At 49.3% G+C, this 26,393-nt stretch overlaps 10 protein-coding genes across 10 annotated transcripts; 6 read left to right on the top strand and 4 right to left on the bottom strand.

Annotated features, from left to right (window-relative positions):
* Positions 1–810: 810 nt before the first annotated feature.
* On the bottom strand, positions 811–2,271 carry L3040_008614 (uncharacterized protein; the record flags this gene model as incomplete). Its single annotated transcript, XM_007296063.2, has 5 exons — positions 811–861; positions 914–1,230; positions 1,282–1,980; positions 2,040–2,119; positions 2,234–2,271. 5 exons carry the CDS (start codon positions 2,269–2,271, stop codon positions 811–813), a joined length of 1,185 nt encoding a protein of 394 aa, XP_007296125.1.
* A 406-nt stretch (positions 2,272–2,677) lies between these two features.
* L3040_008613 (uncharacterized protein) lies at positions 2,678–7,344 on the top strand (the record flags this gene model as incomplete). The annotated part of the gene is made up of 12 exons (XM_066157127.1): positions 2,678–3,271; positions 3,445–5,061; positions 5,130–5,286; positions 5,339–5,671; positions 5,778–5,860; positions 5,907–6,041; positions 6,093–6,325; positions 6,380–6,503; positions 6,555–6,600; positions 6,653–6,803; positions 6,859–7,007; positions 7,055–7,344. The coding sequence occupies 12 exons, from the start codon at positions 2,678–2,680 to the stop codon at positions 7,342–7,344; spliced, it is 3,912 nt and encodes a 1,303-aa protein (XP_066010391.1).
* Positions 7,345–7,752: 408 nt separating this feature from the next.
* L3040_008612 (uncharacterized protein) lies at positions 7,753–9,010 on the top strand (the record flags this gene model as incomplete). Its single annotated transcript, XM_007296065.1, has 5 exons — positions 7,753–7,762; positions 7,823–8,195; positions 8,248–8,452; positions 8,507–8,761; positions 8,813–9,010. 5 exons carry the CDS (start codon positions 7,753–7,755, stop codon positions 9,008–9,010), a joined length of 1,041 nt encoding a protein of 346 aa, XP_007296127.1.
* A 1,108-nt stretch (positions 9,011–10,118) lies between these two features.
* On the top strand, positions 10,119–12,048 carry L3040_008611 (uncharacterized protein; the record flags this gene model as incomplete). The annotated part of the gene is made up of 4 exons (XM_066157126.1): positions 10,119–10,858; positions 10,907–11,098; positions 11,147–11,376; positions 11,432–12,048. 4 exons carry the CDS (start codon positions 10,119–10,121, stop codon positions 12,046–12,048), a joined length of 1,779 nt encoding a protein of 592 aa, XP_066010390.1.
* Positions 12,049–12,653: 605 nt separating this feature from the next.
* L3040_008610 (uncharacterized protein) lies at positions 12,654–14,264 on the bottom strand (the record flags this gene model as incomplete). Its single annotated transcript, XM_066157125.1, has 4 exons — positions 12,654–12,695; positions 12,746–13,364; positions 13,414–13,842; positions 14,071–14,264. The coding sequence occupies 4 exons, from the start codon at positions 14,262–14,264 to the stop codon at positions 12,654–12,656; spliced, it is 1,284 nt and encodes a 427-aa protein (XP_066010389.1).
* A 249-nt stretch (positions 14,265–14,513) lies between these two features.
* L3040_008609 (uncharacterized protein) lies at positions 14,514–15,067 on the top strand (the record flags this gene model as incomplete). Its single annotated transcript, XM_007296069.2, has 2 exons — positions 14,514–14,675; positions 14,738–15,067. 2 exons carry the CDS (start codon positions 14,514–14,516, stop codon positions 15,065–15,067), a joined length of 492 nt encoding a protein of 163 aa, XP_007296131.1.
* Positions 15,068–15,172: 105 nt separating this feature from the next.
* On the bottom strand, positions 15,173–16,222 carry L3040_008608 (uncharacterized protein; the record flags this gene model as incomplete). Its single annotated transcript, XM_066157124.1, has 2 exons — positions 15,173–15,300; positions 15,487–16,222. 2 exons carry the CDS (start codon positions 16,220–16,222, stop codon positions 15,173–15,175), a joined length of 864 nt encoding a protein of 287 aa, XP_066010388.1.
* Positions 16,223–16,705: 483 nt separating this feature from the next.
* On the top strand, positions 16,706–18,707 carry L3040_008607 (uncharacterized protein; the record flags this gene model as incomplete). The annotated part of the gene is made up of 8 exons (XM_066157123.1): positions 16,706–16,832; positions 16,957–17,081; positions 17,138–17,527; positions 17,629–18,228; positions 18,408–18,453; positions 18,527–18,542; positions 18,594–18,637; positions 18,694–18,707. 8 exons carry the CDS (start codon positions 16,706–16,708, stop codon positions 18,705–18,707), a joined length of 1,362 nt encoding a protein of 453 aa, XP_066010387.1.
* A 23-nt stretch (positions 18,708–18,730) lies between these two features.
* Positions 18,731–20,580, bottom strand: L3040_008606 (uncharacterized protein; the record flags this gene model as incomplete). The annotated part of the gene is made up of 3 exons (XM_007296072.2): positions 18,731–19,507; positions 19,556–20,359; positions 20,410–20,580. The coding sequence occupies 3 exons, from the start codon at positions 20,578–20,580 to the stop codon at positions 18,731–18,733; spliced, it is 1,752 nt and encodes a 583-aa protein (XP_007296134.2).
* Positions 20,581–22,625: 2,045 nt separating this feature from the next.
* L3040_008605 (uncharacterized protein) lies at positions 22,626–23,424 on the top strand (the record flags this gene model as incomplete). Its single annotated transcript, XM_066157121.1, has 5 exons — positions 22,626–22,677; positions 22,734–22,786; positions 22,864–22,937; positions 22,993–23,327; positions 23,414–23,424. The coding sequence occupies 5 exons, from the start codon at positions 22,626–22,628 to the stop codon at positions 23,422–23,424; spliced, it is 525 nt and encodes a 174-aa protein (XP_066010386.1).
* Between the last annotated feature and the right edge of the window lie 2,969 nt (positions 23,425–26,393).

Here is a 26,393-nt window from a genome sequence, read left to right as displayed (position 1 = left end):
CTACACAGATATTCTGCTGCTAAACCATTCAAATTTGGTTTACGAATTCGCGGAATCGACCTTGCGAAGCTGGGAATAGCTTCATTTTTGAAATTCTGCCGATGCGCTATGGATCAAGATTAGCTCACACGCTTTCCCTTAGCTGATTTGTGTGATCGGACCTGTGCCGAACCATCTGGCCCTGTGCCTCAAACGTAACTTCGAAAGTAGGTGTTATCCAATTGGGTTAGGTGTATGGTCGATGTTGTCAGATTTTATGGCCGGTATACGTAGTACTACGTAGTTGAAGACCGGTAGAGTCTATATTAAAGATATTTATTTTCTCATGAAACTTTACACTAAAGTCAAGGGCGTTAGCTAGGATATAAAACATCCCGAAATAACGGAGCGGGCATACACTTGGATGAGAAATAAAATAACCAGCTCGCGTTCTTCATTATTTGTTAAAGGGGCACTTAACTCAACTTCTTTTGAGCTTTATTGGATATAAAATTACTCGGTGATAGGCTTGACGCAGTAAACTTTTCATTGGTCATATCTACGAAGAACGCCCCTGACATATTTGCATGAACCAACCAATGCAGCGCAAAACAAGGGGAAGTGAAGCCTCGAGAGGTGATTAGGGTAGGTAGTCTAGAAGAAGAAACAGGAATTCGGCGTCATCATGTATGTAGAAACAATCAAAATGTTGCATTTCCGTAGGGTACACCGAAGCCTAGTGTGGGCGGCGACGTTGCCTGATGGCCATAGGTGACGGATCAAGATTGTGACTAAAGATTCGGGATGTTGTTTTCAAGCAACGAAAGATATTCAGCTTTGCTTGCACTCAGCGGCATCTTGCTTGGGTTTCGCGGGGTCGTCCTAGATTTGTGTTAGCATCCTCAGGGCGACCAGTCCATCAGTGAGTCCTTACATCCTCGTCCGACTCATCATCATCGTCGTGATCCTCACTGATGTCGTCCTCATCATCGTCCTCATCCTCAAAGTCACCCTCCTCCATATCATCCAACTCCTCGAACTGAAGAGCTTCTCCAGTAAACCAATCGATAGCACGGGGAATTAACTTCTCCTTAATGTCCTCTCCCAATTGGTAGTCCAGTTCCAACCGCTCCTCGATGTCACTGGCGGCATCATCGTCGTCGTCGTCAGTTGGGGCCTTCGGTGGCGAGAAGAAGTTGAAGAAGGACTCGGTGGGCACCGTCTTCTTGACAACCCGGGTTTGCTTAGTGTCTCAGGGTATGTTAGTTATTATGCATGACAGACATGTTGGGAAATTTTTACTTTTGTTGCGCTGCTTCTTGCTCTCGATTCTCACGGTCAAGTCTTTGCCAGCCTTCCAGTCGATTTTGTCGCCCTCGGCATGATCGTAGATAAAATCTCCTCCGTAGCCACTCTCATTCTGATAAAAGTAGGTCTTTGTGATAAGCTTGTTGGAGAAGAACTCATTTTCGGCGAACTCGAAGATCAAACGGAAGCCGGGCTTGTCAAGATACTCCATGCGGACGTCGGTTAGATCCTTGAGAGCAGCCTCATCTCTGTCGGTAATCATCTCAGCGAGAGAAACTTGATTCTTCATTGCAGACAGCCAAAACTCGGGAATGCCCTTAACGTCGGATGTATCCTCTGACTTCTCAACAGGCTCGTTCTGCTCCTCGTCATCTTCCTCTCCGGCTTGGATCTCGGCCTCCGTTGGCTCAGCAGCACCATTGACGATGGTGGCTCGCTTTTGGTAGAGGGGAGTAAATTTGGCGAAGTATTTCTTCTCTAGCTCCAACACCTCTTCCTGGAACTCGGCCTCGAGCTTTGAGTGCTCCTTCTGCACGCCCTTAAGGCCTGCAACGCGACGGCGCACAGGAGCAGGGAGGGACTCGACGTAGCCTGAAGAACGACCGACGAGGGAACCGAGTTTGCCTTGAATCATTTGAACGAGCTTGGGATTTTGGGCGAAGATTGAGGCGGCTGCGTTACGGTCAAACTCCTCTGCCAAAGAAATTAGTGATCGTGAATCAAATTTCGATGAGGGGCAAAGACGCGCGTACCCTCTTTGATTGTGCCTACACCAGGCTGCTGGGCGTGAGATGAAATGGGAGCATTGTTGGAGGGCGTATTTTGAGGCGTGCTGGTTAAAAGTCAGCATGGACGTTCTCTCTCCCTTGTTATTGTTGGGCGGGGATGGGAGATGGGATTTGGAATTAAGAGAGGCAGCGGTGGAGGGGAATGGAGGAGTGATTACGGGGCGGTTTGGGTCTGCTTCTTAGGAATCTCAGACATATTGGCAGACGCAGGGTGGAATTTCGAGGAAGTGAAGAGTCAAGTGTGTGCGAAAATCGCTGGACGATATGATGGTGGTTGGGAACAAGAAACGATGGGGAAAACGAGAAAACTGATGAGCCAGCGGTATCGTAGCTAGCGTTGGCGGGGTCGAATCAGAACTGGAACAGGGTCAGCGCCGATAGGAGCCGCAGCCGCATCTCCAGAAATTATTCACCACCACTAGACCCCAAAACAAAAACCTCTGGCTCACCTTACTCAGGTAATTTTACCTTTGTTTTACAATAATTGACAAGGCCATGGTGCTATCCTGCAGCCGACATACTTTGGGCGCACGCCACGCGTGTGAATCGATATAATGGACATAAATCATCCGCGGAGGAGCAGCTCTCGAGCAAACCGTTCCATGAATGAAAATGAGCGCGGCACAATGTACAGGAGGGATTCGAATCTTTCGACGACGAGCTTTATGGACGAGGTGGAAATGGCACAGGATGAGATGTTCGCAGGCCCCATGGGGGAGAGTGTTCCTACCAGTGTCTCGTCCTTCGCCCATCGCCGAGGCCGAGCAGACTCGACCGCGAGCTTCACATACTATCAGGCACGGGGCCAGAACGAGGACGAGGACGAGGACGGGCCTTTGGCGCCTTCTGACGAAAGCGCCATTATAGATTACGAATCCGAGCTACACTTCGACGAGGACGACTCGACAGACTTGGAGGCAGATGAATTCTCGAATATGAGAAGGTCTTCGTCTGGGGCACACTCCAGATCTTCATTACATGACCGCCTGCTGAGGAGCGATAGCGCAAGAACAGACGGAAGTGATCTTGGAAAAGGTTATCGGATAAGCCAAAAGGTTTATATTGTAACTGAGGATCTCACGATTGTTGTGGCCGGGTTCCGAACATCGACCGTTGGATTCGCCATATATGCAACCATCTGTATCCTCACGTTTGGAATTGGATACCTCCTACTGCGCTGGCTTCCTCGTTGGCAGGTGCGTCTCGTCGGTTCGCCAAGCCCTTTACGCGACTGTATATGGGTCGTTATTGAAGTAAGTCATTATACAGTTTATCATTCGTGTCCCCCATCTTCCCCATCTCCCCCATCGAAGAGGCGAGTCGGGGCAAAATGCTTTCTCAGATTGTGGATCATGCTGAAATAGCGTAGAATCAATGGGGAGAATTCGTGGTCCAGGATGTCGAGTCCAAGGAATATGGCCGGCCGCTTTCGACAATCTTCAGCGATCCTCTAAGCAAATATGTCATATCTTATGACGAGGACGACGACCCTATCATCGAAAATCTTCGGATGCTTGACTACAGATATATGCGGTTCTCGTTCAACCCCCTGAAAGACAGATTTATGCTTTGCAACAGCTGGAAAGATCCAGCATGGACCGATGTCAAGGCCATCCGGGCTGGCATAGACGGTGATGAGAAGGAGAGCCGTGAACTCGTCTTCGGAAAGAACCTGATCGAGATCAAGCAAAAGACAATTCCTCAACTCTTGATGGATGAGGCTTTTCACCCTTTCTATGTCTTCCAGATAGCCAGTCTACTCCTTTGGTCTGTCGACGAGTACTATTACTATGCTGCCTGCATTTTTGCCATATCGCTTGTCAGCATAACGACAACGCTGATCGAAACACGCTCGACGATGAAAAGACTCAGAGAGATTTCCAAGTTTGAATGTGACATCCGTGTGCTGCGAAATGGTTTCTGGCGATATGTGCCGTCGAGTGAGCTTGTGCCTGGGGATATCTACGAAGTCACGGATCCTGCTTTAGCACAATTCCCATGTGACAGTATTCTCCTTGCTGGCGACTGCATAGTCAACGAAAGCATGCTGACAGGCGAATCTGTTCCCGTGTCGAAAGTCCCAGCAAGTGATGAAAGCCTGGCGACTCTCAACCTAGCGGCTACGTCCATTGCTCCGGAGCTTGCAAGGAACTTCCTCTTTTGTGGAACCAAGATCATTCGTGCGAGACGTCCGCAGGACGATAAAGACGATGAGGCCGTAGGACTTGCTATGACTGTACGTACTGGCTTCAACACGACCAAGGGAGCACTTGTTCGATCGATGCTCTTCCCTAAGCCCTCTGGCTTCAGTTTCTACAGGGATTCGTTTCGCTACATTTCCGTAATGGGTGGAATCGCCACACTAGGTTTCGTGGCTTCGTTCATCAATTTTGTTCACCTGAAGCTGGCATGGCACTTGATCATCGTTAGAGCACTTGACCTGATCACAATCGTCGTGCCTCCTGCGCTTCCAGCTACTCTTACAATCGGGACCAACTTTGCTCTTTCTCGCTTAAGGAAGAAGCAGATCTTCTGCATCAGCCCTCAGAGGGTGAACGTTGGTGGCAAGCTTGACATTGTCTGCTTTGACAAAACAGGAACCCTGACAGAGGATGGCTTAGACGTACTTGGACTAAGGGTGGTGCAACAACCTGCAAATAGGTTTAGTGAGATTCTCTCAGACGCCCTGTCTTTGCTTCCAGGCGCCGCCTACGAGAGAGATCCCACTGTTGAGTACGATTCTCGTAAGGCTGCACTTTACACCATGGCGACCTGTCATTCCCTACGGGTCGTGGATGGTGAGCTTGTTGGGGATCCTCTTGATCTGAAGATGTTTGAGTTCACTGGGTGGTCTTTCGAGGAGGGCGAGCAGAACAGCGGTGATGCTGAAGACGAGGAACAGGGGGGCTTGGCGCCATCTATTGCAAGACCGCCTCCTGGAATGGAATACGACATCGACGATAACGAAAATACGCAAGACACGGCGGTAAGTTGTTACAACCAAAGTCTGCCTTGTCTTTTTACCCTCAATCAGTGTACTGACTTGTTTCACAGAGAGCGCCTATAGAACTTGGTGTACTAAAAACTTTTGATTTTGTGTCTCAACTCCGACGAGCAAGTGTTATTGTCCGTAAGTTTGGAACGCCTGGCTGCGATATTTACGTCAAAGGTGCTCCAGAATGTATGAAGGATATCTGTAAGCCCGAGAACTGTGAGTATTCCTTCCCCATAAGCCTTTATCTTGTTATTTACTATTAGAATAGTTCCGAGTGATTATGAGGATCTTCTTGCATACTACACCCATCGAGGCTTCCGTGTTATAGCTGTCGCCACTAGGCACATCAAGAAGCTCAATTGGTTGAAGGTCCAAAAAATGAAGCGGGAGGAAGCGGAGTCCGACCTAGACTTCATCGGTTTCATCATATTCGAGAACAAACTTAAAGACAGCACAGAGAGTGTCCTCAATGAGCTTACAGAAGCCGGAATCAGAAAAGTTATGTGCACTGGAGACAATATATTGACAGCTATCAGCGTTGCGCGAGAGTGCAATTTGATTGACAAGACTGCGCATTGTTTTGTGCCACATTTCGCCGAAGGTATTGACTTACAATGGTTCTTAATCTTTTCAGATCGGGGGGTCCTTTCTCCTGTATAAGGTTGAATGGGTCTTGTTTCAGAATATTCGCTAACAGTGTTTTCTAGGAGACTTTTCAGATCCCAAAGCACGCCTCAAATGGGAGAGTATTGACAACAACATTTTCACACTGGACGAAAGAAGTCTTATTGTAGGTCACTGCGGAGACCACACGTGTGCTGAACTAACCACTACAGCCACTACCACCTCCTGCGGATGGCGATGCATCGCTTCCTTACGACATTTCCAATCTTCGAAATTACTCGCTAGCAGTAAGTGGCGATGTATTCCGCTGGGTAATCGATTTTGCTCCGCCTGAAGTCCTGCAAAGGGTTTGTATTCTATAATCTCGATATTCAAATTTGTAGCTAATATGCCAGTAGATGCTTGTATGCGGGCAAGTCTTCGCTAGAATGTCACCCGATGAAAAACACGAGCTTGTTGAGAAGCTCCAGAGCATAGATTACTGCTGTGGATTTTGCGGTGATGGAGCAAACGATTGTGGAGCTCTTACAGCAGCAGATGTTGGAATTTCACTTTCTGAGGCCGAAGCATCAGTGGCTGCTCCATTCACAAGTCGTGTTTTCGACATTAGTTGCGTTCCTGAAGTTATACGGTGGGATCCTCATTAGCATTCTACGACGACATCTAGCTAACATCTTGGCTCCAGTGAGGGACGAGCTGCATTGGTTACCAGCTTCAGTTGCTTTAAGTATATGAGTCTTTACTCGGCTATTCAGTTTACTTCCGTCAGCTTTCTCTATGCTTCTGCATCGAATCTTGGAGACTTTCAAGTAGGTTTAGATTCCCCGACCTATTGGTCATATCATGAATAACAGAAGTAGTTTCTCTTTATTGACCTACTACTCATTCTCCCGATCGCTATCTTCAGTAAGTCGCCCGCATCAACCTTTCAGGGTGTTCAGTATTAAACATGAAGCAGTGGGTTGGACCGGACCATTCCCAGTCCTGTGCCAGAAGCGGCCAACAGCGAACCTTGTGTCTCGTAAAGTCTTGACCCCGCTAATTGGTCAAATCGCCATCTGCATCTTGATTCAGGCGGTTGGATTTTATGCTGTCCGCAAGCAACCTTGGTAAGTTTCCAATGTTTTTTTATGTAGCTACAGAAAGATTTTAACATTTTACCAGGTATATCCCACCACATCTCAATCGACAAAAGTCGAACGTGGAAAACTCGGAGAATACCACCCTCTTCCTGATCTCCTGCTTTGAGTACACTCTCTCATCAATTGTGATGAGTGTCGGACCTCCATTCCGCCAATCCATTTCGAACAATTGCAAGTCTATTTTCCCACAGCCTATGTACTTAGCTAATACATATTAGTGCCGTTCGTTGTGACCATTGTCGTCGCGCTGCTCTTTTCGTCGTACCTAGTCTTTGACCCATCAGAAGCTGTGGCGGAGTTCATGCAGTTGACAAAAATGGACTGGGACTTCAAGACTTTCATCTTGATCCTCGGGATCGGATACATCTTGTTGGCATGGACCACGGAGAACTATGTGTTTCCCCGGCTTGCGAAGTACCTGGGAGCATTGAAAACATTCGTTTCGGGCAAGCCCAAGGCACGCAAGAAGTACAAGACCGTGCTGGAACAAATGCGAGCACACCAATAATTGCAACCGGGTGTGGTCGCAGTATTACAGTCGTAAAATACACGATGTAACATACACGATGTAACATACACGATGTAAAATACACGATGTAAAATACACGAGGCAAAATACACGACAACCACTAAGATCAATTTCATTAGGTGCCAATGACGCAGTGGCCTTGGCTAGTAAATATTTATTAAGCTCGGAGAATATAGAAAGAGCTACCTACGGTAAGCCACAGCGGTGCTTTGCGATGATAAAGAACAACACCGTGCTCTGAACCCGGGTCGAAACCGTTACCGTTACCGTTACCGTTACCGTTACCGTTACCAGCTGTCTCTGGCCCAGGCTTCTCATCCATATTGCAATCGTTCCAGACAATCGTGACCTCAACAATCCTGTGATTGGTACCTCAATTTCGCAAGAATGAACTCCGGTATACCTCAGCGCGAACGTCGCAATGTAGCTTTCTAGCTCCCTTACTAACAGCCTCCAGACTCAATCCTCGACACTCTACTCGATGGCGGCTACCTACCCAACGCCGTGATCCGCGCGGGAATCCGGCGTCAACTTGCCGACCGGATCAGACTCATCCAAAGCACCTCTCTCGAGGAAGCCTACAAGCGCAAAATGAGCTACGTAGAGCTCCTTCGAAGCAGACCAATTGCTATCGAGACCGCTGCTGCCAACGAGCAGCACTATGAAGTCGGTACTGGGGTTCTGGCCGCTTGCTTGGGACCTAGGATGAAGTACTCATGCTGTTTGTACCCTAAGGGCGGTGAGACGCTGGCGCAGGCTGAGGTCGCTATGTTGGAGACTTATGTCAAGAAGGCGCAATTAGTGGATGGCATGAGTATTTTGGATCTTGGGTGGGTTGATGCTCGTCAGGATATGATTGGAGCATTACTAATGGATGTGAAGGTGCGGGTGGGGCTCTGGAGCGTTGTACTTTGCTGAAGTCTTGCCGAACTCCTATATCACGGCTTTCTCAAATTCGAGAACGCAGAAGATTTATATTGATTCCAAGGCTAAGGAGAAGGGTCTCATGAACTTGAAGGTCATCACTGGGAATGTGGTTGATTATGAGTTTGAGAATGAGAGCTTTGATCGTGTTGTTTCTATCGAGGTGAGTACTGCTCACTTGTCCATCAGGGGGTCTGCATGTTCTGACGAGAGGTAGCTTTTCGAGCATATGAAGAACTACGAGCTTCTCATGGCCAAGGTCTCAAGAGCTCTGAAGCCAGCGGGAAAGCTATTCGTTCACATTTTCGCCCATAAGACCAGCCCCTATGACTTTGAAGACGGCTGGATGAGCACTCATTTCTTCTCGGGAGGAACGATGCCTTCTGCAGACCTCCTTCACTTCTTTCAAAGGGACTTGAAATTGGAGACTCAGTGGTGGGTATCAGGCAAGCACTATGCCAGGACTTGCGAGGTTTGAATTCTGGCCATTCGACCCCCAATTCGAACGCTGATCTGTGACTAGGACTGGCTGGCTACCATGACTGCCAACAAAAAGCAGATCTGGCCTCACTTGACTGAGACCTACGGAGAGAAGGACACTGCCATGTGGTACTACCGATGGCAGATCTTCTACATGGCGTGCGCAGAGCTCTTTGCGTATGAGGGCGGAGATACCTGGGGCATAAGCCATTACTTGTTCGAAAAGCCCGCCTCAATCTAAAATAACGTTTGTACATAGACCATGGCGGTGCAATAGAATTCCAATTGATTGATTCTCAAAATTGCTACCCCTTCCGTATTTACAGCGATCGCCCGTCTCCAGCGATGAGTCCTTTCCCAGCCGTCGAGATGTTGATCCGTCCAGTACCGCAATCGACCCTAATTTTCGCTCGCTCTTCAATGGTCCCACGGGTGCTTCCAGCCGAGCAAGGCGGGTCCTGCTTGATTATCAGCAGGGTCAGTGGGAGAGAATGGCTAGCAGGAAGCGGTACCATCTTTTTTTGCGCGGTACATCAACTATGGACAGATATTGTGAGCAATCGCGCATCAAGGTCGCTGCAGTATGAGAGACCTACAAAGAACCACATCGAGGCACCTAGCGTTGTCTGATATCGAGCAAGTCAGTATCAGTATACCGACACGAGTATTCCGGGGAAAACCACTATCCTTACAGCAGCGAATCTGTAGAGCGGCCTCACGGGAGGGACTTGGACCGGATGTGTGGCGGGGCCAGGGCCAGCCATGTTTAGTTTGACGAGTCGGATATGGAGAGAAGAAAGGTGGAAACGGAATTGATAGAGGACTGGTGCTGGTTGATATCTTGCAAATAGATGCCAATTGAGGGGATGCAGTTGGGTCCGGTACAGCACAGGAGGTTGTGGAGAGGGTGATATGAGGCTGAAGTATAACAAATAATGCGGCTCGTGCCCCACAGCGTGGTAAGTAGTGTAGAATATTCCCTCCACGGATTCATCATCCCTCCAACCATCCAACTCACCACCTCACCACCTCACCATCTCTTCTACCTTCCTTCTCATTATCTTCCCCTACGATACGAGCGCAATGCTAGACCTCGATCTCAATTCTCCGAATCACGGCTGATACATTTCTCTCGAATACCTCTTTCCTCCTTCCTTCCTTTCCTCTCCTCCTTTTCTTACAAACAACCCAGCCGACGCGTCAGAGAATCAACTCCGACTTTTTTTACCGGCCACTGGAAACAGCGCGCCGCATTCCAGTCGTGTCTTTGCGCATAGAAAACATTGTTCTCCTACGGTATACCACCAGTTGGCCCAGCTCTGAGACAATTCGATACCTGCTCTGCAAATATGTCGACGCCGGTCCCTACAACCAGTCCTCCGCAATGCAATAGCACATCTTCTACAGCATTCGCCCAGCAGCACCTGCGAGACCCCAGGTCGTTCGTTGGCTGTTCGAAGTTCACAGAGTATGAAGTTCTTGGAAAACTGGGTGAGGGAACATTCGGAGAGGTACTGCGCGCAAGGTCGAAGAAAACTGGCTCGGTCGTCGCATTGAAGAAGATCCTCATGCACAACGAGAAAGATGGTTTCCCGATCACGGCCCTCCGAGAGATTAAGCTTCTCAAGCTGCTATCCCATCCGAACATTTTGAAGCTGGAGGAAATGGCTGTGGAGCAACACAACAAGACGGCCGACAAGAGGAAACGAGCTGTCATGTACATGGTCATGCCATATATGGACCACGATCTGTCTGGCCTCCTTGAGAACCCCAAGGTGAAGTTGCAGGAACCTCATATCAAGTGCTACATGCTCCAGCTCTTGGAGGGGGTACGATATCTACACAATGAGAGGATACTACATCGGGATATGAAGGCTGCGAACCTCCTGATCAATAACCAAGGCATTCTCCAGATTGCAGATTTTGGGCTGGCACGACATTATGATGAGGCTGTACCTGTCGCTGGTCAGGGAGGGGGCGTAGCAAACCGGGATTATACAACTCTTGTGGTTACTCGTTGGTACCGACCTCCGGAGTTGTTGCTACACTTACGAAAGTACACAACTGCCATTGATTTATGGGGAGTTGGGTGAGTCGCATCCATTGCTTCGCCGGGTCAACTATTAACACCAGTCAGCTGCGTCTTTGGGGAAATGCTTATCGGCAAACCTATCCTTTCCGGAGACAGCGATGCCAACCAACTCAAGATCATTTTCGACTTGATGGGTACACCCACTGATGAGAATATGCCGGAATTCAGATCTCTGCCAGGGGCCGAAGGGATGAGCTTTGCACCACATGCCTCGACCTTGGCACAGCGCTTCCGAGCGTAAGTAAACAAATCCAATTATGCCGAGCCCGCACTAATTTATCGTAGTTATGGATCAGGCGCTATTTCATTGCTGAATGAGCTACTTAAACTCGACTGGAAGAAGAGAATTAACGCCATCGATGCCTTGAAGCACCCATACTTCCGCAACGTACCTCTTCCCGCACAGCCAGGCGACCTACCGACGTTTGAAGATTCCCATGAGCTCGATCGAAGAAAGTTCCGCAGCCTGAAAGCTGCTCCACCCCCAGCGCCAAAAGGCGGAACAGTTGGCATGGGTCCCGTAGCGGGTGTTTGGGGAGGCGAGGCAGGTCCAAACGGACAGTATGCTAGTGGCGACTCTCATAATGGTTACCGTCATCACAACGGCAGCCGCCATCCTCCTCCAGGCGGCTACAATCGCAATGGTGTACCTCCTCCTCCTCCGCAGGAAGAGCGGAGGCCCGCATGGCAAAGACCTCGAGATGACCGGGAACGTCCAGATACCAGGTTGCCTGCCAGACCGCCATATTCCCAAGCTGACTACAGATATGATGGAGGCAGAGATGGAGGCAGAGATGGGGAGCGTCCTGATGGATATAGATCCCGATCTCGTGACATCGACCGTCCACCCCGCAGCAGAAACGGACCATCAAACATCGACACCTACATTCCAAGCTACAGAGCCGAGGAAGGACGGCGAGAGGATCGGCCTCCTAGGGAAGACAGACCCAGAGACCGGAGACACGATGAACGAAGACACGATCGCGTCCGCGAAGAGGGCAGACTTGACTACGACGAGCGCAGTCGCGGTGGACGAACGCGCAGCCGTAGTCGGAGCCCCACCCGAGAAAGAGAAAGAGACCGGGGAGCGAGAGAAAGAGAGCCAATACCACCAATGGATAGGGACAGAGATCGGGAACGGGAACGTGACGTCTATCGCAGATGACAACAAGCGCTACGGTATTTGAAACTAATACTTTGATAAGTGGATGGACTCTGAGATGAAGAGATACCCTGATTTGTGCGGGCTTGGCAGCAGGCGTAAGGATAGCATGGACTTGTGGTACAGTTGCGCTGGCTTGTTTACATATAGGAGCACCAAGGGCGGCGGCTTTGGCGCTATTAGTTGGCGGGGCGTTTCAGGGCCAGCGATGAAGATAGGGCAATCCAATAACCTATGCCGAATAGTCGACTAATCATTTATTTACGACTATTTATCTCGACCACAACAGTACGGGTTTGTGGGTGGGTGGGAGTGGGTAGGGGGTATGTGGGGGAGGCGAAACCGACGATTATAGGACGAAGTATGTTTGAACAGTCAGTACCTCCCGATGTATGACTTGGTTCACAGTTCTAGGAATATTTCTTTCATTCGTAGTTGCTCGATGCCCTATCGTCTAGCTTCGTAAACCCATTACATGAGAGGTCATTCCATATCAGACTCCAGAGAGAGGTAATCACCGCTTTATCTTGTTCCTACAATTCGAGTGGAGATTCCATACCGAGCGGGTCTCGAGTCATGCCCGATGCCTGCCCTTGCACGTACTTTGTCCCAAATAAAAGTGAAGCCCTTTCAATCCTCTCCTGTTGGTTTGTACATGATTGTTGTGACATACTTTGTGCCAAATCAGCATCATCGCTTCTAATTACGTAGGGTGAGCTTACCTTTCTCTTGTATCTGGTGGTAGCTGATACCGCTAGGATGTTGTTCTTGATGCTGCTGGTCGCCAAGTGGTTGAGTACAGTGTGGTTTGGCATGGTCAGAACACTATTATCGTCCTTCATTGGCGTAGCGGCATTTAAGATTGGCTTGCCCAGGAAACCAGGAAGACTGGGAGGTGTCGGCAGCTTTTCGATGGCAGCAGCCGCATATTGGTAAGCCGTAGAGTCTTCTGCCTTGTCCAGGTCGACGAGATATTGTGGAATCTGTGAAGAGAAAAGTCCTGATGGTAAGACCAGCTTTGTCTTGGGAGGCTTCGGTGCTTTCGAGTCCTCTCCTTCTTCCTCGTCCGCCTCGGGCTCTATTTTGGGAGGACTCTTTGCGTGGGTATCAGGAAGACCTTCAACACCGTGGACAGGTGCACCGGGTGCTTGTATAATTGTAGGAACATCTTGAGGTATGTCGTCGGCACTGACTTCAATATAGTTTACCAGGTTGTTGCCAAAGTCGACTGTTGTCGGGAGGGCCTTGGAACACTGCATAACGCCATCGACAATAAATCTGATATGGTGGGTTCCAGGACGAACATGAACGATAGCTCTCAGAAGGTCAGGTTGACCCTCGCTGATATATATTAGCACTTCCCGGCATGATGCTTGAGATGTCTACTTACACAGGATTAAGACGATATTTCTTGTTCCATTGGAAGATCGTCCCAGTCACGTAGGCCTTCTCACCTGCTCCAGTCGTCTTCCATTCGAAGGTAGTCGGTACCGAAGCCTTGTCCTTGTCGATTCGCAACTCCTCCGCATCTTCTTCGTCAACCGTAGTGGTACTCAGTGCCGACGACCGCCGACGTAGAGTGTCGTCGTCCAAAGACTCAATATCTAAGACGGGCGCATCCATATCTGTCGGGGCTATTATGGGCGAGCCTGGCGTGTGGACCTCCTCCTCGATGGGGAGGGGTAGCCGCGGAGGGCGAGTGAGGTGGTAGGACATGTCTTGTGTTGCTGGCGGCCCAGAGGGGTCTAAAGAGTGCGAATATGGTCGTGAAGCAGGGGAGTCGGGATTCGGCGCAGGTATAGGGACATTGACTGGCTTGCTGGGTTGGTCTCGGTCTCGGTCTCGATCTCGAGTCTCTGGTTTGGACTCGTCTTTTGATTGTTGAACACCCATATGGTGGTTCGGCGGTTTGTTGCTGTGAATCGAGGAAGTATAAGTTGTGCTGCTTTGATTCGAGGGCCTTTGCGGTGATGCAGCAGCATGCGGTTGCGGTTGCGGTTGCGGCTGCGGCTGCGGCTGCGACTGCGACTGTGACTGTGACACGGACTTTTGATATCGATGTGTAGTCCCGAGAGCTTGGGCTGTGGACAAATCGGCGGGCGCCCGTTGGGCCTGGATCAGATGTCGAGGGTCGCGGCGCTGTGAGGAGGATGAGGTACGGGAAGAGTCACGGGGAGTAGGCGAAGATGAAGACGAGGACGAGGCGGGATGCGTCTTCGAGGTGCTTGGGCTATTCCCCATGATCGATGGAAAGGAGTGGCAGGGTTGTTGGTGCGACGTTGATATGAAAGCGACGGGTTGAGATGGGATGGGATGATGATGGCGGGGTCAACAAGTGATGCGGTGCGGGTGCGATTATGTCATGTACTACTGAATTAATGAGTAATGGTAGTTGAACTTACAGTACTGATGATAAGTCCGTGTGAATTTTACATATAACAGCAGACAACTAACACGACCCACGATTTGACTGTATGGATACAAACAAAAATGAACTGGCTCTCGATTCTTCGCGCCTCACTCTACTACCTCTTCGTACCTTTCACAACCCTCTTCTGGTCAATAGTGGCCTGTCTCGCGCCAGTTCTACACCTTGTAAATTACGTACTGTCGGCCTGCTTACTCCCAGTGAAGTTTCTCGCAAAGTTCGAAGTCAGTGCCAACCTTGCTCTCTCTATTGCATTGGTACCTAAGTAGCTAACCATTCCCCCAAGACCCTCTACATCTACCTCGGTGTTGCTGCGCTTGTTGGTCTTGTCACTGGCTCCGTCCTCTACGCGTTGTCGAGCGTGCTGGTGTCCATGTTCAGCTTGAAACCGGTTGCAGAGGAGAGGGGCCGTTCCGCAGCCTCAGTCCGAGCTGCCCGGGAGCAGAAAAAGTTGCACAAGCTGGAGAATGCCTGGCAGAGTTCGACCTTTAAGAGCGAGGATCTCAATGCCCGGAGTGAACCATCCCTGGAAAAGTATGCGGAGTGGCTGGAAAAGACCGACCAGGGTTTGCTGGGCCAGACTATCTTGGAGGAGGACGATTCAGATGGTTTTTGAGTTGCTCAAGACGATCCAGAACAAAGGTCCAAATCGAGTTGGGCACGTTTAAGCTCCGGATGAAAAGTCCTCGCGCAAAAAAGATTTTCTGACCTTGAACCTCATTCAGTCCCTCCAATCGATGAGGACCTCATCGGTCCTGAACCGCTGGGTGACGGTACTGTCGTTGAGCGCAGTTCTGAACCCGGTCTCGTAAGCCACCAGACCAGCGTGGGCGATCATGATCCCATTGTCTATACAGAAACGCTCATCCGTGGCGAAAACGCTGCCTCCCCTGTCCTTTGCCATCGAACCCATCATTTCTTGCAGTCGTTCGTTGCAACCCACACCTCCAACAATCAGCACCTCGTTGCTTCCTACATGTGCCATTGCTCTCTCTGTGATCTCCACCAGCATCGCGTAGATAGTCTCTTGCAGACTGAAGCACAGATCCGCGGTGGTTATTCGCTCGCCAGTAACAGGATCTCGTTGATCCGAATTTGCCTTGAGCTCTGCGGCCAGTATATCGATGTGAGACAGGATGCCGGAAAAGGAGCAATCCATTCCTTTGACTAGATACGGTATGTCCAGAAGTACCTTGCCATTCTTCGCCAATTGCTCGATGTTGTATCCAGGAGCGGGATCGTTGCTGATCGCAAGGGTACGTGCGAACCGGTCCAGGCAATTTCCAACTGCAATATCAAGTGCCTCTCCAAAGATTCGATACCGCTGCTCTGCGTAGGCAATAACCTGAGTATTTCCCCCGCTGACGTAAAGAACGACGGGATTCTGAGCCCCTGTGATCTCGCGGCCCATCTCGATGTGGCCTACACAGTGGTTGACACCAATGAGTTCCTTCCCCCATAACAAGGAAAGCATGCGCGCCGCGACCGCTACGCTTTGAAGCGGAGCGCCCATACCCGGGCCTTTGGTGTAGCAAATGCAATCAAGCTGCTGGATAGTTACCCCGGCCTGGCTCATAGCCTGCTTGACCAGCTTGACAAACCATGATCGATGGTGTTTTGCAGTGTCTTTGGGGAGGAAGCCCTCGCCAGGCGGGGCGTTAAATGTATGCCGAATATTGGACAGAATCTGGGCCGGCTTGCCGTTGGGAAGATGGGAGATGACTCCGACTCCGAGTTTGTTGGCGCTGCCCTCGAGGCCGATGGCGATCATGGTGGGCGTAGATGGTAGTGGGATGGGGATGGGAGCTAGGAAGGTAATGGGAGCTGGGAGGGGGTTTGAGAGGGGTCTTGGGTTTTCTTGCTTATAGTTGAGGTTGACCCCGCCAATGACAATCGATAGCGATAAGAGATGATAGGTTTCTAACCTACCAGTACCTTCCTCCAAAATATAGTTCCTCACCTTCCTCTTGCTATGTTTGGTAGTATCTTTCGGCCAAATATGAGCGTCTTGATATATTTCTTGGATAATTTTAATTTCGTACCTGCCTTTGTGTACCTAGGCAGGTACTTGGTAGAAAGGCGAAAATGCGTGGGTTTTTATCTCGGATGCGGCTCGCTTATTTATTAGCCTAGCGTGCGACCCTGTTGTTCTCGGCTTTTTCTCCAAGTACAGTAGCTCTTCACTTTATACAACCACTTCTCACAAACCTCCTTTTTTCGTCCGCAGCCAGACCGCCAATCTAGTCAGTAAGATATGGAGAGCGACGAGTTCCAAGCCAAGACGGCGTCCTTCTTCGCCTGGCTTGGGAGAATCGGTGTGCATCACTCTCCAAAGGTTGCGCTCGTTGACTTGAGGTCAGCAGGTCGAGGACGAGGACTTGGTGAGTACAGTGCGTGACTTGTCGATGCGCCATATTCCGCTCGATCAGAAGCATCATAGCCCCCATCTTCCTCTCCCCTGGCCTACCTAGCCGCCGCGAACGGATCTCTTGCTGACGGTTTCAGTCGCACAGTCAGACATCGGGGAGGACGAGGTTCTTTTTACCATTCCGCGCGACGCAGTTTTGAACACTACTACGGCCCTCGGAAGCGCTGATAATCCTGCTATTCTCGAGATGCCTTGCTGGCTGGTACGCCACTCCTACCAAACCTTTTGCGATCTATCGAATTGACACTTTGACCGCAGGCCCTTACCGCTATCATACTCACCGAAGGCCAACAAGAAGACTCTAAATGGGCACCGTACCTTGCGCTGCTGCCTTCGCGGCTTGACAGTCTCGTTTTCTGGTCCGAGTCAGAGCTCTTGGAATTGCAAGCCAGCACCGTTGTGAATAAGATTGGAAGAGCCAGTGCTGAACAGTTGTTTTTGGAGCACATCTCCCCTCTGGGACTGAGCAATACGAATACCGAAATGTGCCACAAGGTCGCGTCTGTAGTCATGGCGTACGCCTTTGATATTCCCGAGAAAAAGGGACACGACGACCCCGAAAGTCCCGAAGATGGTGATGACTTGGTTTCAGATAACGAAGAAGAAGAGAACACTATCTTGTCTATGATTCCTCTGGCGGATATGCTCGTAAGTTAAATCTGATGTGAGCCGAGTGCTTGCAAAAAGACTGTTGTTTCGAGCATTTGTTATCCTTACCTGAGCATTGTCGCTGATACCTCGTTAATTAGAATGCCGATGCAGATGGAAATAATGCGAGGCTTTGTTGCGACAACGAGGAACTAGAAATGAGAAGCATCAAACCTATTTCGAAAGGAGAAGAGATTCTCAATGATTATGGCCAACTTCCCCGATCCGACCTCTTGCGCCGATACGGATATATCTCGGACAAGTATGCTGCCTATGATGTAGCCGAATTATCAACTCAGTCCTTACTTGCAAGTCTTTCCACGGAGCAACCCCTTCTTGCGGGTGGAACTTTGCAGCCTCTGAGTCGCGAAAAACTGGAGCAGAGAGTTGAGCTGGCCCAGCGAGAAGGAGTCTACGAAGATTCGTATGACCTTACTCATCCAGGACCTGACGACCCGAGTATTCCAGATGAGCTTTTGGCGCTGCTTTATATTCTTTTGTTGGACAATGAGAATCTCGCCGCTATCGAAACCTCTCACGCTTCATTGCCTAGTCGGTCCAAACTGGCGACTAGCCTCGTAGGTCAGATTCTGACGAAGATCCTAGAATCGAGAAAACAAGAGTATGCGACTACTATTGAGGCCGACCAAGCGATACTCCAAGCAGACAATCTTCCCTCTCGGAAAAGGATGGCAGTCGAAGTACGCCTCGGTGAGAAGTTGGTGCTGGAGAAAGCTATCCAAGAAGCGCAGTCGTTAACTGGAGACAATAAGCGGATGAGATTCAAGCAAGAGACTCCGACCAACTCCGCATTCAAGCACACTAAAGGCAAGAGAAAACCAGAGGAGGATGGATCTGGAAGGAAGAAAATACGACTTAGGTGAAAGGCGAAAAGGGTGCTGAGAGAAGAAGGGAGAGATATGGTGGTATGTATTTTCTTTTGGCATTCCGTCCTCGGCTCGTGTGAGTTCCTTTTGGAATGTACTAAAATTACAATAGGCTACCAGTTCTCTCCGTGCCCTCCGAGGGTCACCCTTCTTCGATCCGACCCGCTGGACTAGCCCAGTCCCGTGTGTAGCGCCCCCACGCCAAAGAGCAAAAGGCCCATCTGTAAGTGATGCCCTGTAAAGAGTTCTGATGTACATAAATATCGACAGATATGAAAGCTCTGTCGTTGTGAAGGGATGAAAGAAATATGGTACTTCAAGTGCGTGCCTGCGGCTGCGGCTGTGATGGAGGCTGCGACTGCGCTTGCGGAGCAGCTGCAATCGCTGTTCGATTTATTGGGCTGGAGCCATTGGCCCGGGCCTGCGGAATCGACTTCTCGTCTCGACGAGCGCCATTTTGGAGCAGATTGCCTGGGATCGGGATTGAGGCACGGAATTTGAGCGCATCTGTGCTGTAAGGGTCTACTTCGTATACGGGTTGTTCATTTTCGTCATCCGAATCGTACTTCCACCGATCCGAAACCACGAGATCCATTCCTTGGGCCATGGGTGCCATGCCTCTACGGTCAATCCATTGCCGGCCATTTCTACCGATTCGTCTTCGATAAGATTGTTGTCTCCGAGGTTCATCCTCCTCCGGTGGAGTGGCGTACCGCAAACGTACGACCTCTGGCTTCTCTTGCGTGGGAAAGGGGCGATCGGAGTCATTCCCGGATCCAGATCTCTCAGACGTTGGAGGAGTCAGATTTTCATATTGTGCCATTGCAGGACGGAAACTAGCTTCGAAGCCTTGACCTTCAACGGGAGACAACGGCTCTCGTGTTAAGTCGATATGGTGTATGTTCCATTTGCGGTGTGCTTGCGCTTTATCTTCAAGTTCTGCCCGTAGGGCATTTTCTTTTCGCTCTTGCAAATCACTAAGTAAGACGAGATCCGCCTCTAGAGGCCTGCCATCGGGTCTACCAGGCATGCGCAATGGCTGACCTGATTGACGTTGCACCTGATTGAAGTCACTGATCTTTCTCTTCTGGGGCTGCCGTTTGGTTAGCGAGGCTAAGGACCTGACATAGATGTCACTTACCCTTTGATTGATGAGGTCTTCATCGTCAGTCTTGATGCCGAGTTTTATTTTCTGCTCCTTGACGTCGACCCGAAGTTCGAAAATTTCTTTATCCATTCTCAAGCTTTTCAATTTGAGAATCTCTCTTTCAAGGCTCAACTCTACGAGCTTCTTTCCATCTTCCAACTCTTTTCGGAGATCAGATATCTTTTTCGCATTGGGACTTTCGCGTGCGGTTGCCCTGGTCTTCCTTTTCTCCCGTGCATCACGATATCTGAAGCAGACATACGGATCACTCTCATCTTTCTTCTGATCAGTTTCTTCTTTGGCGAGTGGCTGAAGTGGTTGATTCCCAGAGGCCTCTCTACGGGTTTTCCAGTGGGCGTAGATATCCTGAGCAAAGACACCAATCCGTGAATCCAGTGACTTTCGGGCCACGGCTCGGTCTATGTCACCTTTCATGTGTACGTATGACAGTACGGTACCATCTAGCCAGCCAGCCGGCGCGCTAGCTTTCTGCCTTGCCTCGAAGAATTCCATGATTTGCTCAAAAACGTCTTCCGAACACTGCTTGGCAGGACTTTTGCTGCGGTTATATGCTTTAAGGAAGAGGTCATCCTCAGTATTCATGTCATATTGACATGCAGTGCATTCCTCTACAGTCTCAGAGAAGCGAATGTATGTGAAAGGCCTCACAAAGACTAACGGATACAGAGAGTCATAATCAATGTTGGCTGCTTCAGCAGTAGGGGGTGCCGGGATTTCCTCGGCCTCCTTGGCACTCGCATTGGTTGCAGACCTTAACGCAGCTTGGAGATGGAATTCCTGGGAGAATATCAGCAGTGAGTTCCCACAGGCGAAGAAGGGGCACGGACCTCGGCCTCCCCAGATTCAACCCCATTTGCCGTTCCAGTCCCGACATTATATTGACTTAACAGAGCCTGGTATTCTGCGGAATCAATCTCATCCTCTGTAAGGACAGGCTGTCCAGTATTCCTGGCAAGCTTCCTCACTCTAACGGCGCGATCAAGACGAGGGGGTGCCATTGTTTGCGTGATAACGTGACGTCGATCTCGAGGGCAGATCGCGATTTTTTCGCGCTGAAAATTTGTTTGTGGAAAGGATTGGTCATGGTGAGATGCAGCGCAAAATCTCAGAACATTTTGCCGCGGTGAAGGTGAGCTTTTGATGCGTAGATATTCACCGAATAATCCGATGTCGTCGTGAAAACTCTGCGGTGTAAGCGGCCGCTTTGGTATCGGCGGACACATCATTGGAGCAGACCAGAGGACATGGTCGGTGCGCTACCACTTTACCGTATGCGGCTTAGCTCGCATTACCCGAATATCAAGAAGGGCAGAAAGGGGCCATTGAAGGCTGATTTGATATTCATGTTTCCGTTTTCTAATCTAATTTACTAATAACCTCATATTTTGTATTCAATGAGCCGGAGTTCTAATTAATATTTTAGGTCTCGACTCTATCGATGAGAAGTCACCGACGAGAATTCGGGGTATAACAGGATGCTTCAGAAATTCACTTTTTAAATGACATGACTATGAACAACTACCAGTATTACAATTAGTTTTGTACTTACAGAAACTGTACTTCCCAACATATTCGTTCGTATTGCGAAGATCAACTCGGGGATCCCAGTCTATTCAATTCAACAACGTGCAGGCAGGTACTTCAATTAAATTGCGGATCTCCTTAGTTGCAAAAGAACAGGAAACTATACGATAACTAGAATCTTCAAACGAGATGTTTAGCCTTCAAGTCTGGATCACTAACTCGTGAGTTGCAAATGGTCATCAGTAGAAGGAACATACATGATCTAGGCCACCCAGCGTCGCGGATCACATGACGAAATCAGGCTCCTGGCCCGGAAAGGAGAATACTGATGGGGTTAAAGACGCGCGATCAAAATTGGTGAGATCTATTAGCTGGCGCATATTCGCGCACGGCTAGCCACAATGCATATTTATATTTGGTATGCGGTGCACATGAAAATATCGGTAGGAGAGGATCATTTGAGCTTTTCTTATTGCATAGGTCTTGATACCGAGCTACATCCACAGCTAAGCAGGCTCAATTGCGCCCCCCACCTCCAAAAATTTCGATGTTCAACTACGGATATTGTACCCACATCGCCGCATGATAACAGGGTTATCACTTATCGAGTAGTGCGGACTATGCAATCGTAAAGATACTTTCGTTGGTTATGCTTCTGGTTCTTAGACTGACCAAGATAGAGACTTCCTCTCCAAAGCTGAATGGTGGGTCCTTCGCAACTTGTGTGAGGAAACATCTTGGCCTTGGATAAAAGAAGCATCTGGAATCCAACACCTATGATATTCAATATATACTGCCAATTGGCATTCTTGTATGTGCGTATTGCCTTTACGTTGATCTCACAGGGGCAGAGCGACGCCTTTTCCGTAATGGAAATGAGGACCGAGAAGATGAGTGGAGAAGGGAAGAGAAGAGAAGAGAAAGAGCGGAAGACTCAAGAGCGATAAGATTCACTATAGCATAGCAACGATAGTACAGAGAACCACTCAGAAATGACAGCGGCGTAGAAATGCCCCTCTCAAGGTCCCATTGTATTGAAAAGACAACGAACGTGACTAACTCTTCTCCTGAATGCGACAGAGAGTTAGCCAAGAAGAATGAACAAACTGACCAACATGGAGAGGCAGAGTGGAACACGCATAATAGAGCAGAGATGTAGAAATGGTCATGGTAAAGCGGTACACAGTACGTGGCCGTGAATTCCTTACGATTCTCCCACTAGAGGACTTGAGATTCAGCTGGTTCAAAAGCACTTCTCAATAGCGGTGAGCAGTGGTGATACCAGATAACCATATATATATATATGATTCAAGTTCAGAAATCACGCTCAAATTGTTGTATTGTAGGAAAGACAACATCCAGGTCACGAAGGTGCGGTGACCAGGATGGGGTCCAGGAGCTGCTGACTAACATTTCCACCCTTGAGGTATTTGGGGAGACGTAACAAAACGACCTTGTTATCAACCTCGACTACCCCACACCCCGCACCGCATCACATCGCACCCGCACCAAATTCAAGATGGGTAACGCCAGCAGTGCTATGCTGGAGACCATTGTTCAGGGGTCCAACTGTATGCTATGCACTGCTTTTCCCTGCCCGACAAAAACTCCCCACTGATTCGGCCAGTTGACCGAGATGAGGTCGAGAGAATACGAAAGAGGTTCATGAAGTTGGATAAGGTGCGCACAGATTACAGCTCTACACAATGTTAGCTAGCTAGGCATCTGATGAGAGGCTGATTGATATCTGGATAAAGGATAACTCCGGCACAATCGAGCGCGAGGAGTTTCTTAGCCTTCCCCAGATATCCTCGAACCCGCTCGCAACCAGGTCTGCCCCTATTCTCTAAGTGCCCATAAAGGGATCAGGTGCTGATACACAGCAGGATGATCGCTATCTTCGACGAAGACGGAGGCGGCGATGTCGACTTCCAAGAATTCGTGTCGGGTCTCAGCGCATTCAGCACCAAAGGCAATAAGGAGCAGAAGCTGCGTTTTGCATTCAAGGTCTACGACATCGACCGCGATGGCTTCATTTCCAACGGCGAGCTCTTCATCGTGCTAAAGATGATGGTGGGTAGCAACTTGAAGGACCAGCAGTTACAGCAGATTGTGGACAAGACGATCATGGAGGCGGATCTGGATCGTGATGGCAAGATCAGCTTTGATGAGTTTGCGCGCATGGTGGAGAACACAGATGTCAGCATGAGCATGACTTTAGGTGAGTTGGACAATATTATGCTGCGTTTGAAGAGCCGGTGGCGGAGTGGTCTGCAGAGGTTTATGTCCGGTGCTGACCTAGTACAGATCAATTTTGAGCTGGATATCGGATTGCGTTCAGAAGCCATGGATGATATCACGGGGGTATTGATTGGGTTCTAGGACATAGGCGGAGTTTGTGTGTTCGAGAGGGACAAATGGTTGGTAGTGTGAAGATTTCTCTTTATAACAAGGATACCACGGCGTTCATCTTCCCATCTTCTCCTCTTTATATATGCGTGCTCCCTTCCTTCGCTTTCCATAACCCGAAGTGAGTAGAAGGTCCATTTTCTCTCCTTCTCCTCCATGAATATTCCTATTTGCACCTAGGAATGCATCAACCTGTCCGCTAGTCCAGACTTTTCGGAACAGCTCGTTCCAAGAACATGGTTTTAAGGAGTTCCGTGATGAGAGATCTGGCTGAAGATCTGATCTGCAGAATCCATCTGGGTCTAGATGTTGCGAAGGTCAGGGGAGGTTACATATTCCATGCAGCAAATAATTGAAACCTTACTTGGATTTACGGAAGGAGTACCTAAATGAAGTAATCTATTGAATTTTGGGGCTGATCGCCATCGCCCTCGCCCTCGCCATCGCCCTCGCTCTCGCCCTTGCCCTCGCCCCACGGGGGGCCCTGTGCAGATCCTCCAGCCAGGGGTGCCAGTCATGCAGCCAATATCCGCAGGTAATCAATGGTAAGGTATATTTTGACGTCGACTCGGTCAGTCTCATGGATCAGGGCTTGAGCTCTGTTTCCGAGAGCGAGAGAAATACGGAGAGAGCGGCGATATCTGTAAGTCAAGTCGGTCAGTCATTCCTCCATCTTGGGCAACTCATATCCAGGATGATTAATTTCCGTATGATTCACAACAGGCATGTTATGGCGCAGAGAAGTGCATCTTCAGCCTCATCCTCATCGTCATCCTCATCGACTATGATCACCTCGATTGATGCATACATGCATAGGTACATACAATACGAGAGTACTATGATTTTGGACGGCAGAGCAATCGGCTTTTTCAGCAAGTCAATTACACGCTCGGCTCGGTCCGCACATTCCTCACATCCCAAGCATATTATTGCAGTCGCTGGGCGGCCTAGTGCAGAATGATGGATCGACCTCCAAAACGGAATGGCTGGCAGTCTCAACCTCCTGAAGCAAGGGCAACCCCAAACGCATCATACCATCCAGCGAGAAGAGAGGAGAGAGGAGCTGAAAAGAGAATCTTTTGGTTCGGAATAGCTTGCAAGTCCCAGCGCAGCAGCCAGTCCGTCGATCTATCAGCCCGACCACGCCTGAAAGCGAACTCTAAATCCAATACAATCAATAGAAAGAAGTTTGGTTCGGTCTCCCAGGTCCCAATTGCTTGCGCTGCCTCGGCAAACTACAATACATACAGAATCTATACACATACACATACCCATACATCCATATATCCATATCCATATGTATATGTGTGTTTGTGTGTGTGTATACATGTATGTTTGTATATATATATATATGTATATGTATTTATATATATATATATATATATATATATATATACAAACATATATATATTCATATATATACTCACATATATATATATATATATATATATATATTTATATATATTATGCAAACGATACAAATATAACACTCACACCTTTAAAAATTTCCGACGCTTACGACAGAAGAGCCGTGGCGTGGCGTCGTGGCGTGGCACTACACTCAGTCACTCAATCTTTCACGCATTCACTCATTATCTCACTCAACTCACGTACCCACGGCTTTTGCTGGCTGCAGAAGCTCAAAGAAATAAATAGCACGCGGCAATTGAACATCACATTGCGCTGCGCATCGCGTCGCATCGCATCGCATCGCAGGATCATCGTCTCGAGCCGTCATCCGGGCCCGACACCAGATCAAAGCCGGGTTGTCCCTGCATGCCACTTCAGGTACAATTACCGACGAGGGTTTGAGTCCCCCAAAACCTGCGCAACCCGAGGTCAGAAGTTATCGGGTGTTTTTGCAGCGGCCGGGAAAAACCAAAATCTTGCTGTTGCGCTGATTCACTACGGGAACAGGATAGGTTCGGACAGGACAGCATAGGACAGCATAGGACAGCATAGGACAGCACCCAGCTGACCTGACTTCGCTCAAATTTCGCACGATCAATACACCAAAATCCAATCTAGCCTTCCATCAAACAAGTCTCAAAAATTCAGGACGATTCTTTTTAATCCCAATCTCGACCGCGAAAGAAATAGCGACGGCTACATTGATATCGATATCAGAAGTCAACATCTTCCAGCCACCAGCCACCAACCAGCCTCTACCAGCTTCTTGTGGCTGCAGTCAAAAATAAAGAGCCCTTGATCTACTCGGGCTCTCAGCCGGACTGTCGGATATCACCTTACAACTAGAGACGGCAAATCCAATCAACTGCCGGCTCGTCCTCGTCCTCCGCGTCCTTCTAATTCCTCCTCGGACATTGCTGCTTTCCGTTGCTTTGCTGCAGCACGAGCCAATATAGTTACAGACCAACAGACCAACAGACCAACAAACCAACAAACCAACATATCAACAAACCAACAGACCAACAGACCAACATACGTACACTCAGACCACGGTGGCCCGCTCCCCTCCCGAATTCACTCTTACTCGCAAAATTTTCCGAGCCCGCACGGCCTCCACATAACGCTCGAGTTATTAGTGTTTATCGACGCTCCACTCCCAATTTTCAAAGTAGGGTACCTGCGGAGCGGAGAGAAGAGTAGTCTGGAGTCAAGCCCCAACCCCAGCCGCGAGTTTCTTGACGTTCGCTCGTCGTGATTGACTTTTCTTAATTCTATAATAACTCTATCCCAACCTCACGATCCCACCCCTCGAGGACTCTGCGCACATACATAAGCGTGGAAATCACTCGACATCATCTCGGAGTCAGGCATTCCAATTTCATGCCCCCCTCCTCGGTGAGCCGCGGTCGACTCGGTGAGCCGCGGTCGAGCTGGGACTGCCATTGTCCTTCTCTTACGGCACCGGCCA

The sequence above is a fragment of the Drepanopeziza brunnea genome (genome assembly GCF_022702325.1).
Source record: "Drepanopeziza brunnea f. sp. 'multigermtubi' strain 214-2 chromosome Unknown ctg16, whole genome shotgun sequence".
NCBI lineage: Eukaryota > Fungi > Ascomycota > Leotiomycetes > Helotiales > Drepanopezizaceae > Drepanopeziza > Drepanopeziza brunnea.
The sequence above is the reverse complement of the archived record's forward strand: the minus strand, read 5'-3'. Positions and strand labels throughout refer to the sequence as shown.